The sequence below is a fragment of the Nematolebias whitei genome, chromosome 16 (assembly GCF_014905685.2).
Source record: "Nematolebias whitei isolate Nwh7 chromosome 16, NemWhi1, whole genome shotgun sequence".
In the NCBI taxonomy this organism is placed as follows: Eukaryota; Metazoa; Chordata; class Actinopteri; order Cyprinodontiformes; family Rivulidae; genus Nematolebias; species Nematolebias whitei.
Genome location: NC_056513.1, coordinates 11,117,242 through 11,128,860, shown reverse-complemented (window position 1 = coordinate 11,128,860; position 11,619 = coordinate 11,117,242). Strand labels below are relative to the sequence as shown.

At 38.2% G+C, this 11,619-nt stretch overlaps 2 protein-coding genes across 2 annotated transcripts; one reads left to right on the top strand and one right to left on the bottom strand.

Annotated features, from left to right (window-relative positions):
* Positions 1-2,850: 2,850 nt before the first annotated feature.
* Positions 2,851-3,816, bottom strand: LOC119423087 (GTPase IMAP family member 9-like). The gene is made up of 2 exons (XM_037690495.1): positions 3,786-3,816; positions 2,851-3,674 (listed from the first exon to the last, which is right to left on the bottom strand). The coding sequence occupies exons 1-2, from the start codon at positions 3,805-3,807 to the stop codon at positions 2,851-2,853; spliced, it is 846 nt and encodes a 281-aa protein (XP_037546423.1). The 5' UTR covers positions 3,808-3,816.
* Positions 3,817-7,295: 3,479 nt separating this feature from the next.
* On the top strand, positions 7,296-7,964 carry LOC119422785 (claudin-9-like). The gene has a single exon (XM_037690184.1). It carries the CDS (start codon positions 7,296-7,298, stop codon positions 7,962-7,964), a length of 669 nt encoding a protein of 222 aa, XP_037546112.1.
* The last annotated feature ends 3,655 nt before the right edge of the window (positions 7,965-11,619 follow it).

The following is an 11,619-nucleotide window of genomic DNA, read 5'->3' as shown; positions in this document are numbered from 1 at the left end:
TCTAACTAGAATAATCACTGTGAAAAACCATATCATGTTGCTGCTGATCTGTTTCAATGTTGCTGCTGATCTGTTTCAATGTTGGTGTGTTCATGCGTGCACATCTGTTCACGGACTCGTTCATGTTTGTGCTGATGTTCAATGTTTTATGTTATTAGTGCTTAGTGTATATTTAGTTGATGTTTTTCTTAGTTCATATCTTAGATGTCATTACTGTTTTTCTTATACATTTTATTGTTGGATGTAACTGGGACCCTGTGTACATAATTTCGCTCCACCACATGTACCACATGAGGTGCGAATGACAATAAAGAAACTCTGACTCTGACTCTGACTCTGATCATAATTCAATTAATATCAATGTTACTCACTACCTGTGTGCAATAACCTGATACACAACTTGTGTAGTTTATGTTATGTGCAATATATATCGTGCATCAATGCCTATATTACCACCCTGAAATACTTATTCATACGAATTCATCCTCCTTTCACCGTTATATTCTACCATGTTGTTGTTTACGATTTATCTTTTGGACCTTGTAAATATATTTATTTTTCACTTTGTCGTACTTTATTATTCTGTACCTTATTGAATGTTTTAGTATTTCTTGTTTGTTCTTTTTTTTTAAAAATGAGTCGAATTGGTTCTTCTCATCCTGAACCTTGTAGCGTTAACCTGCAAATGGCAAATAAACAACATAACATAACATTATAACTTAACAAAATTAATCTTTATCTGTTGAATTAAGGCATTCGCTGTACATCTAAATTTTTGAACATTTTTATAAGTTGCTGACATAAAAAGTAGGTGATAGTGGAATTCTCATTCAGTGTGTAGGTTTGTTGGTCTGCTGGCAAAATATCTTGTGAATTCCTGCAAATATTTATCAAATACAAATATAAAATTATTAATAAAATCTGATAAAAGATTAATCATTGATCGTTTGTTGATTAACTTTTAGAGAGACAACCCAATTTAAGATGGCTGCTACAGCTAACTGACCTTAGAAAACACAAAAATGGCTCTAACTTAATCGCTTTTACAGATATCAATCTACAATTTAGTGGGGTGGCAACTAAAAATAATACCTTATACACTCTGAGAGTTAACAAATGATGTGGTATCTTTGTTTAAAATGTTGGTGTAGAATGGCAGTGGGCAATATGCATTTCTTCAATGAATGCTAGTGTAATTTTCAACAGCATTCTCATTCATAATACTTTGTTCAGACCAGAAAATTTCCCAGGAATCTCCACTGAGCTTTTATTATTATTATTATTATTTTGAGTAAAATAAAATATGTACCTCTTTATCCATACAAACACCACTATTTTCTTAATAAATGTGCAAAAATACATTCAAATTTATATAATAAAAGGTCTGTTACAACAACAAAAAAAGAAGAATACAAGTAAAAAAGATAACAAAGGGATCTGTTTATGAAATAAAGTTAAATTTCTTAAGAGGAGTTATTGTTTTTACAAGTTTCTGATTATTTAAATTAAGTTTTTCCACCGAGGTAATATATGTTGTTGTCAGTTTTTGTCAAAATATTTAATTAGGGAATTTTTTTCCACCTCATTTCATCTTGTGGACATAATATTTTGCCAGGATTATAATTAGATTTATTATATATAATTCATCTGAAGAAAAGGCTGAATTGTTAAAGATAAGCAATATTTGCAAATCCAACCAAAATATAACAGCATGAGAACATTCCACAAATAAATGTTCAATACTTTCGCCCTCACGCTGACACAAAGAACAGTTGTTGCTGACATTTGAAAAGAAGCGACAAATATTATCTTTGACTGGATAATATCTACGTAAAATCGTACATAAAAATTATTTGATCCTAATAATAAGCATATATTTATGAGGCAATAAGAAGATTGCACTTCACAGTTTTTTGCTTAAATAAGTCCATCAATGCTACATATGGGAGCAGATGATGTTTCTAAATGAGCTCTGATAAACCTTTGGTAGTAACCTTTCAATTAGTCCCTCGTTTATCGTAGGGGATCTGTACCCTGAAGACCTGCGATAAGTGAAAAACTGCGAAGTAGTACAAGTACTAAGTAGTTTTTTTTCTTCCATTTTTTTTTAGCCCTTCCCACACACTCTTCCATTATTCTAAACGTTTCTAAACGCTCTAAAAGAGCACAGAATGTCATGATTTCAGCTCCCTGCCTCTGCTGCTCTTTGCCACCTGCAAGCGCTCTTGGCCACGCCCACTTCTCCGTTCTGCACGCAGAACAGCTGATCAGCTGCAACAGGAAGTTTATCCTGCAGTAAGGGTTGCACAAAGGTGCAGCAGGTGCAAAATAATTTTAAACACGTTATTTTAAATAACAACTTCGTGCCCAGCGTGCGGCTCAGCCATCAATCAGCCAATTGTGTGTCATGTCCAATCTTATTTTGAAAAACCGCGACAGAGTGAATCCACTATAAACGAACCGCGAAGTAGCGAGGTAATATCCTCACCATGTGGCTTCTGTGGAAATAATTTGTTTAATCTTAGAACTTTTTCTTAGTGTTGAAGAACTTAGATCAAGAGATAATTTAAACAACAAAAGAAAAATATTCTGAGGTAAAAATTTTTTTTTTACATAAATCAATGAGCAAATCATTTTTATTTGATCACATTTTCAAACATTGAAACTGAAACACAAAATGAGTGTTTTCCCACCCAAAACAATTATAGGAATCAAAAGTAAAACTTCAAAATGTAAAGCTTTATATTATGCCAGTGAGGATGAAAAACAGATAACATGTTATGGATAGCAAAGATTGCGTAATTAAAGAACTCCACAGAGGGCTTGTCAGTGGCCTTTATCTGGGCCATGTTAGTTGTTTGTATTTGAACCAGCCCACCACCTGATGCCTTTGGCAATCATTGCTCCTCCAAGCACCAACACTGGTCGCACAGCCAGAGCTGCAGCTTCCTCTAACGTTACTGCAGAAGCAACTGCAGGGGCAGCAGTGACGGCTGCTCCAATCAAATAAGGGGTTGCAGAGTTCAGTGTGTCTCCAACCCCGCGCAACCACAGTTTTCTCTGGGCCTCTTTGTATAAGCTGCTGTCATAATAGCCACCATTTAACTGAACTGTTCTGTCTATGTTCTCAAAAAGATCAGCGACCTGAGTGCGATTTTCTACACATGTATTGTCAAACACAATGTATCCAGCTTTACAGTCACTGGTGAGCTTCCTCAAATTAGGACTTTTGTGCAAATAGCTCTCAATAGGTTCGTGGAGTTCATCTCCTCTGGTGAAAACAACTATTGTATACTTGGAGGCTTCCTCTCCAAAGTTTTCTGTGATCCACTGAACAGCATTCTTCTCCTCATCTGTGAAGCGAACATCCAGACGAATGACTAACAAGAAAATATGTGGTCCTGGGAGAGACAGCACGATACAGTTCTCTATTTCCTCTTTCAACTTTTTCTCTTCAGTCGATGTATCAAAGATCCCAGGGGTGTCAACAACACTCACAGTTCGTTCATCTAAGTGTCCAGTTTCTTTCCTGCATTTGTTTGTCACAGAAACTGGAGATATCTTTGAAGTAAAAGCTTCCCGTTTCAGGATGGTGTTCCCTGTCGCACTCTTTCCCGATCCAGTTTTTCCAAGCAGCACAATCCTCAGATCTTTTACAGCTGGAGAGCAGGAATCTGTGAGCAAAGGCAATCGTGCGTTTCATTTAAAGCCTCGAGGGTTAAGTAAACTCATCAAAGTATAAGTAACTGTACATAATATGCACTGACAAAGTTAAAAACACCAACCTGCAGCTGCGGTTAAAGGCATCTTTTTATACAGCAGATAGAAAGAGAACTAGAAAACAGACATCAAACCACCACAGAGGCAGAGCTGTATTTTTTTTCGTGTCATACTAGTTAAGCCCTCCTTCTTCCTGCATGTGCTTCTTTAAAAGGAGCATTATTTGAATTTCGTGTAAAACGAAACTCACAGTAAAATGATCAAAGTACAAACAAGCTCTGTTTGATATGGACACAACATTTTTTTTTTGTTTAACATTTACCACTGTGCTTACTTGAACATGGTGGAGCAATCTGAGTAACAGAATGAGAAACGAGGAAAAACAAGCAAAAATGAAAACCCTAGCATTCTGTGAAGGAATGCATGTCGCCCCTCTGCCATTCATGGCAGGGTTTTAATGTGAAATGGCAGCCAAAGCCACATCTTGTGAGATGTGTTAGTACTTAATATGTGTAAAGAATGCCACTCAGTTGCTACCATTAAAAAATTATAATTTATATGCATACATAAACACCCACTTCTTCCTTTCTAGGTTGTGGTGATCACTGGTGCCCATATTCATCAGTGACTGTGCGAGAGGCGGGGTACACCCTGGACAGATTGCAAGTCCATCAATTTAGGCAATTTAGAGTTACCAGTCAGCCTAACATGCATGTTTTTGGTCTGTGGGAGAAAACCCAAGTACCCGGAGAAAACCCACGCATGCACGGAGAGAACATGCAAACTCCACCCAGAAAGGTGCCAGTCAAGGATTTGATCTGGCGACCTTCTTGCTGAGAGGCAACAGCTCTACCAACTGCACCACTGTAGTATGGAAGACGTTTAAAAGCCACAGTGTCTTCTAAAGCAGTGGTGTAGTCTACGCGATTCATGTACGTACGGAGTACAGTAGTGCCTCGCTACTTCGCGGTTCGTGTGTTATATCGTAAAAATCATCATCATCGCAAAGGGTTATTTGTAATTACTTTGGAACTTCTATGTTCAGTTGTTGAAGTTTAATGAATCAAGAAGTGCATTTCTCTCCGTGCTGCGGAGCTGAAGCTGTGTGACATCCCTTTGATGTCATGCTGCACTTCTCTTCTCTACAATTTAAATTTAAATCCTGGAACATTTTAAATCAACAATCCATGCTGCATGGGTTGTTGATTTAAAATGTTGCAGAATTTAAATTTAAATTGTTTATTTAAGGAGGGAGATTGGGAGTAACAGGTGATGAGTGTGATTGCAGCCTGGTCCATGTCATGACAAAGTTTACTGAACTTGAACTGAACTTGAAGTTGGACTACTGGATCCCAACTTAACTGATTTCACTTATTGCGGGTGGGCGTGGTCCCAAACAACAGCGATAAACGAGGGACTACTGCAAACCCACTAGAAAAGCTTATGAATTTCAGTATACCCACTTCAATGATACATATCATAATGCATGTGTCATTAATACGTTTAATGGCAGTTAAATGCTTCCGTAACAATCTATCTGTATGCAACGCTTGTTTATTACATTTGCTTATTCCGTGAATTATTGTATAATTCTGTACTTACTTCTTAATACTTGAACATGTTTTGCTTTGATACTGTTTTATAAATTCTGTAACATGTTTTTAATACAAAGCCAACTGTTGTACAAAGTTTGTTGTTCATTTATTCAATATAAGCATCAGAGAAATTTGGAAATGTTTAATACACTTTAAAATCAAAATAAACTGACAATTACATTGTACTAACCAGTGTACTTTGGTTTCTAAGCACAGTATACCCACTACAAAAATGTAGACTATACCACTGGTTGGTTGTGGTGGCCATCTTGAATTTGGTTGACTCCGAAAGGTAATCAGTTATAGATGTGCATCCAGTGATTGCTTTCTGTTTAATAATAATAAAAAAAAATCATCCTTTGGTTCATGAGATGTTTTACTAACAGACAAGCAGAGTTGATTCCAGTAGTTAATGACAACATTTTAAAACACAGATCTCTTGTGCTCAGTCAGAGCTCAAGAGGAAAAGTTGTGGATCAAAGTGGGTGATAAAAGTAATCCTGTATGACTCTCCTTACTTTCTCCTTGCAGTCAGTCACAAATATAATTTTCTACTGCCATGAAGTATCTTTCAAACAGCTAAGTTCCCTCTTTCAATGCAAATTCAATGTCATAAAGCCAGTGTAGTCATGTCTCTGTCCCCATCTGGTGGTAATAATAATCTATCAAAAATATCCAAACAGTATCCAGTCCAGACGTGACAAATGCATGAACCAGTTTTTCTGCATCATTTTAGATAAGATGTTTCTAATTTTAGTGATATTACGCAGGTGGAAGGAGGCGGTTCTTGTAACTTTTTAATGTGGGGGATAAAAAACATGTCCTGAACAAAAATAACACCATGATTTTTAACGTTAGAGCTGGAGGCCAGATTAATGCCATCCAAGGAGGGAGAAAGACTGAAAATGTAATTCCTAAGATGCTCAGGTCCAAAAACTAAAACCCCAGTCATGTCTGTGTTCAAAAGCAGAAAGTTTATGGTCATCCAGGTTTTTATGGCTTTAAGCCATGCTTGTAGTCTAAGTAGATGATTGGATTCATTGGGTTTCATGGACAAATATAACTGTGTATCATCAGCATAACAATGAAAATTTATCCCATGCTGTTTAATAACTTTACCTAATTTTATTTTATTTATTAACTTGTATTTAACCAGGCAAATCCCATTGAGATCATAGATCTCTTTTGCAAGGGAGGCCTGGGCCTGAAGGCAGCATGTTTTTGGTCTGTGGGAGGAAACCCGAGTACCTGGAGAAAACCCACGCAAGCACGAGAAGAACATACAAATTCCACACAGAAAGATAAAATATAATTTGATAAAATAAAAACTTTTTAATTTAAACGCCATTCCTGCTAACTGTAGGAGCATGTTAGTACCTATATGCAGCTCCCAAGCCTCTAATTACTTCTCCATCTTTCATCCTTTGTCTCAGTCGACCCATTCCAACTGCATGAGACGAGAATATGTTACGTGTCTGCAACAAAGTGCTCTAGTGTCCTTGTGCTGTCATGAAATGACATTTCATGTTTTGCACAACTGTGCTGTGTATGTGTATTTAGTATGCAGTAGTACACGGTTTCCCACCCACACCACTCTGTATGGGACCTACTGAGACAAGCTCTCCAGTCACAACTGGAGAGACACCAGTTCTGTCATCATGTGGCCGCTCTGCGTCTAAAAGGCAACCAGGACTGAAAAGTAAGTTTGCTGAATACAAAGAAAATGAAAAGTGTTGTTTTGAAATATAATGTCTGAAGATGATTTTTTCTTTATTTACAGTCTATGTTGGAGACAACAAGCTTTCTGAAGAGAAAAGGAGAACCCAGCTGACATCAGATGACACCAGACATCCCACTGAATGACAAAGAATCTACTTTCTTAGTAACTGCTGAGTGAGAAAGACACAGAAAAGCTTGGTGACAGGATTTTTTACAGATCAAGACTCTGACGGTGAAAGTTTGTTCGTTTGTTCGGCGACAATGGCGTCAACAGGTCTCCAGCTGCTGGGCTTAGTGCTGGCTCTGCTGGGCTGGGCGTGTGGAGCACTGGTGTGTGCTTCTCCGCTGTGGCGTGTATCTGCCTTCGTAGGTGGAGAGCTGGTGATTGCACAGGTGCTGTGGGAGGGACTGTGGATGAACTGCCTCTCTCAGACCACAGGCCACATCCAGTGCAAGACCTATGACTCCACCTTGGCCCTGCCAACGTCTGCCCAAGCGGCTCGAGGCCTCACAATTATCTCTCTGCTTCTCTGTATTCTGGCTGTCATACTCGGGGTGTTGGGGGCCAAGTGCACTCACTGCATGGCGAATGGAGGCCAGACCTCCAAGGCTCGGCTCGCCAGGATAGCAGGGATCCTCTTCATTGTAGCTGGTCTCGCCTACCTGTTGCCCATCTGTTGGACCGCCTACGCCATAATCAGAGATTTCTACGATCCAAACGTTGCAGCGCCTCTAAAGAGAGAACTGGGGCCGGCGTTATACTTAGGCTGGGGGTCCAGCCTGCTGCTCCTTGTGGGGGGAGCTCTGCTGCATGTCGGCTCTTCTGCTCCAGGAGCAAGAGCGCTGCCTGTTTTTGGTGCAGCAGCAAAGGCCACCTCAGATACGGGGTCAGCAGGAGAGGTGAAGCAACAGGAAAAATCTTTTGTGTGAGCTCTTTTCATGAGGCATGCACGATATCAAAAATATCACAAGTTAATTATTTATTGACATAATCTATTGTTTGTATGCTAAATGTTTGGTTGCTTTGAATTAAGTGTGGATTTCATTACCTGTATTAATGGCAATCGTTTCAGAAGATTCAGTACACACTAAAATGTGTGGGTTTAAAACAACACAATTTGTCATCCGGTGCTGGGTCATATTTAATCTGAGTCAATCCTGGGTATTTTTAACTCAGCACAACTGGGTTATCAGTTTGACACCAACATACAGGATTAGTTTTGGTTTTTTTTCCAAATGTGCTGAAATTACTCATCTGTTGATTAAGAGCTAGTAAAAATATCAATTTGCTTTATTAGAAAATCACAACTTGGGTTATTGTTAGCTAGCTGGCACTAACCAAATGGACTCAGCCACTGCGTCAGCGGACACGCACAGCCATTGACCCAATTTGCTGAATAGGTTTGAAAACAGGTGAAATCCCAAAATATCCCCACAGACATGTCAAAGCAGGGTCCATGTCTGAATAATGCAGAATGCAGGCAGAAGCAGGGATTTAATGTGCTTTGATGGCCATGAAACGGACAAACACCCCTCAGCTCCCATCCATCTTTTGCCCCCTTTTACTCAGCCATGCACGTCCGCTGACCGATAATGGCTACAGGATGGGGCCGGGTCGGGTCAGATATTTTAGGCCCGAATGCAACTCTAATGCACAGTCACTTTGGATTCCTAAAGTAGCACTGATTGGTGATGGCTGACGCTAATAGTGGGCTTTGGATGGATCGCTGGCAGTAGTTCATCTGAAGCTTGACTGAACATTTCAACCGGCCGGTCAGCGATGGGTCAAATGGTCATGGTTGGTGATCCAAACTGTATGGCAAGCCATGTTGCCATAAAATTGGATCATCAGCCATGCACATCCACTGATGCAATCAAGCCTGCCACCAACCCGGCCTGCCCATCCAGGACATTACCATGGCCCGGCCTGGCCAGGCCTGAATTCGAGCCAGGCTGGGTTGGGCTTCGAACCCGATTTAGAAATGACAGCTCTACTGTGCAGCGCAAACTCAAGTTGCTTTTACCGCTTAACTTTTACGTTTTACATCCAGATATATTTTGACACGATATTTGGTCAGACCGACCCAGAATTTGAGTTATAAGAACCCAGCTATTTCTAGTGTGTATCAACTTCTCCCACCATTTTTTTTTTTTTTACTGTACTAACGCTTCAGTGTTGTTTCATTTTTAAGGTCACTTATGATAAATGTAAATGTATCCGAAGTTTTGATATGATCAAACATATGAAAGGGTTTCTAATATAAACAGTGTTACTTTAAGGGTTTTATGTTAAAGCAGGACTTGAAATAAACTGTAGGAGGAGTCTAGATGTTTTGATGCTCACTAATAAATTCAACTTACGTTTCTCAGATTCCAGTCTGCCTCTGCTTGTGTTTGTACGCGTGCTTGTCTGTGTGTGTGTGTGGGCGGTCTGTGTACAGAGGGCCAGTGTGCATTGTGCGTGTGTGGTGGCGTTTTCACTCAAAGTGAGAGTGGGCATTTGTGGCAGCGGTTGTTTATGTAGATTTTACACATTAGAAGGTTTTATTTTATTTTTAAAGCACATTTAAAATTATCTATGCTAGCCAAAATGCTATATGAAAAATAGTAAGGTAAACAAAAATAAAGCACTAGAAATCATAAAAACAAACAACTAACTAATAATAAGTTAAAATTTTGTCAATATAAATACATTTAAAAAAGCAAACAAACCAATAAATAAATAAAGAGAAGGAAAGTTCTTATTAAACTGCATATATTATTTAAAAAAAGCTTCTGTCACTGACATTCAGTTTAAGTCTTAATTCAATTAAATTCAGTTTATTTCTGCAGCTGCAAGTCACAAAAGAAGTTGTGTCAGGACTCTGAACAGAAACATTCATATACATAAAAAAGACAATCAGTAATAATTATTTATCTAAGGAAGCAGCAGATTGTGTTGAATCTTCACTTTGTCGCAGTCTCCCATCCTGCGCAAGCTCAAAGACATGAGATCCTGAAATAAAACAAATATTACTTTAAAAATCTTATTTTATTAGATTATCAACTATGATGAATTGGGAACATAAATACTTTATTAATGAAAAATTTAATTGAAAACATTTTAAGAAACATTTCTTCCCAGAGTTGAAAACAGTGCATCATATTAGACAACAAATTAAAATGATTACTTTATACTGTCGGCAGCACGGTGGCTCAGTTGGTAGAGCTGCTGCCTCTCAGTGAGAAGATCGTCGACTCAAATCCTGGCTGGGGGGCCTTTCTGGGTGGAGTTTGCATGTTCTCTCAGTGCATGCGTGGGTTTTCTCCAGTTTCCCCCCAGACCAAAAACATGCATGTTAGGCTGATTGGTAACTCTAAATTGTCCCTAGGTGTGAGTGAGAGAGTGAATGGTTGTTTGTCTCATTTGTCTCTATGTGTCCCTATGATGGACTGGAGACCTGTCCAGGGTGTCCCCCTCCCCTCACAAAGTGACTTCTGGATATGAGCACCCAAAAAGGAAGAAGCTGGTAAAATATGATAGATGGATGGAAGTATGTTGTCAACTGAGAGTATATTGCATAAATCAAACTGAAAAAAGACAAAGCCATTGAAAAATCTGTAAGGATCATTTGAGGATTGTTATAATGTTATTTGCTTTTTCATCTTTTTTGTCATTTCTAAGCACTTCTGAGGCTCATTTCCCTTCACTTCACAGTCTTAATTTAACCTTTTCTTGTATTTTCTCTTGCTCTGATGCTGCCGAGTCATATTCATGAGGTTAGAAATGTAAATTTCACAATATGTTTTAAGAAAATATGACTAGAATGACCTCAATTGGAGTTCCAATCAGCAGAATTAGTGATGGCAGATATTTTACACTTGGGGGCAGCAAACAGCAACTCACTAAATCATGATAGTGTGGCTCATTGATGAATAGTCAAATATGAATTTATCTTTAAAATTTAAAAAAGAGAGAAAAAGCTAACTTTAAAAATTTCTGCTTCTTGAATTTTATGTTATTTGTGTTATTCCTTTTTCAGTGAAAGAAATTAATGATTTTGAATCACAGCAAACTGCTTCTTCTTGCATTGAGTTTTATGCCAGAACCAAATAATGTACCAAACTTTAAGCAGTGGGTACAGTTTCACTGCATGCAAGTCATTTGTATTTATTGGATTTCAAACATGTCAGTACGCGCCTGTGTTTCTGAGCTGATGTAGAGTTTTACTGTTTGTAAAAAATAGACACAACAGTCAAATATTACTCTTTTTTTTAAACATTATAGCGATAAATGATTGAGCAAAGTTGCCCTGTAGTTTTTTTCTGTATATACCCCCAGATTTGATACATTTTGCATTTTAAAGACACAGGGCATTAAAACAATATGCTAAGCTTGGCATTATTTTGCACTATGCCAAAAACGGTCTCAGAAATGAACAACTTCAAATGTATTTTTCACTCTTATCTTATTTGTAGAGACTTCACATGAACTTGCAGCACTCTCAGCTGAAACACAACTCTGATTCAAGAGTAATCAGAAGTATTTACTATTTGTATCTCATTTAACTTTGCAGGAAATGCAGCTTAACATAAAGAGAGTTTA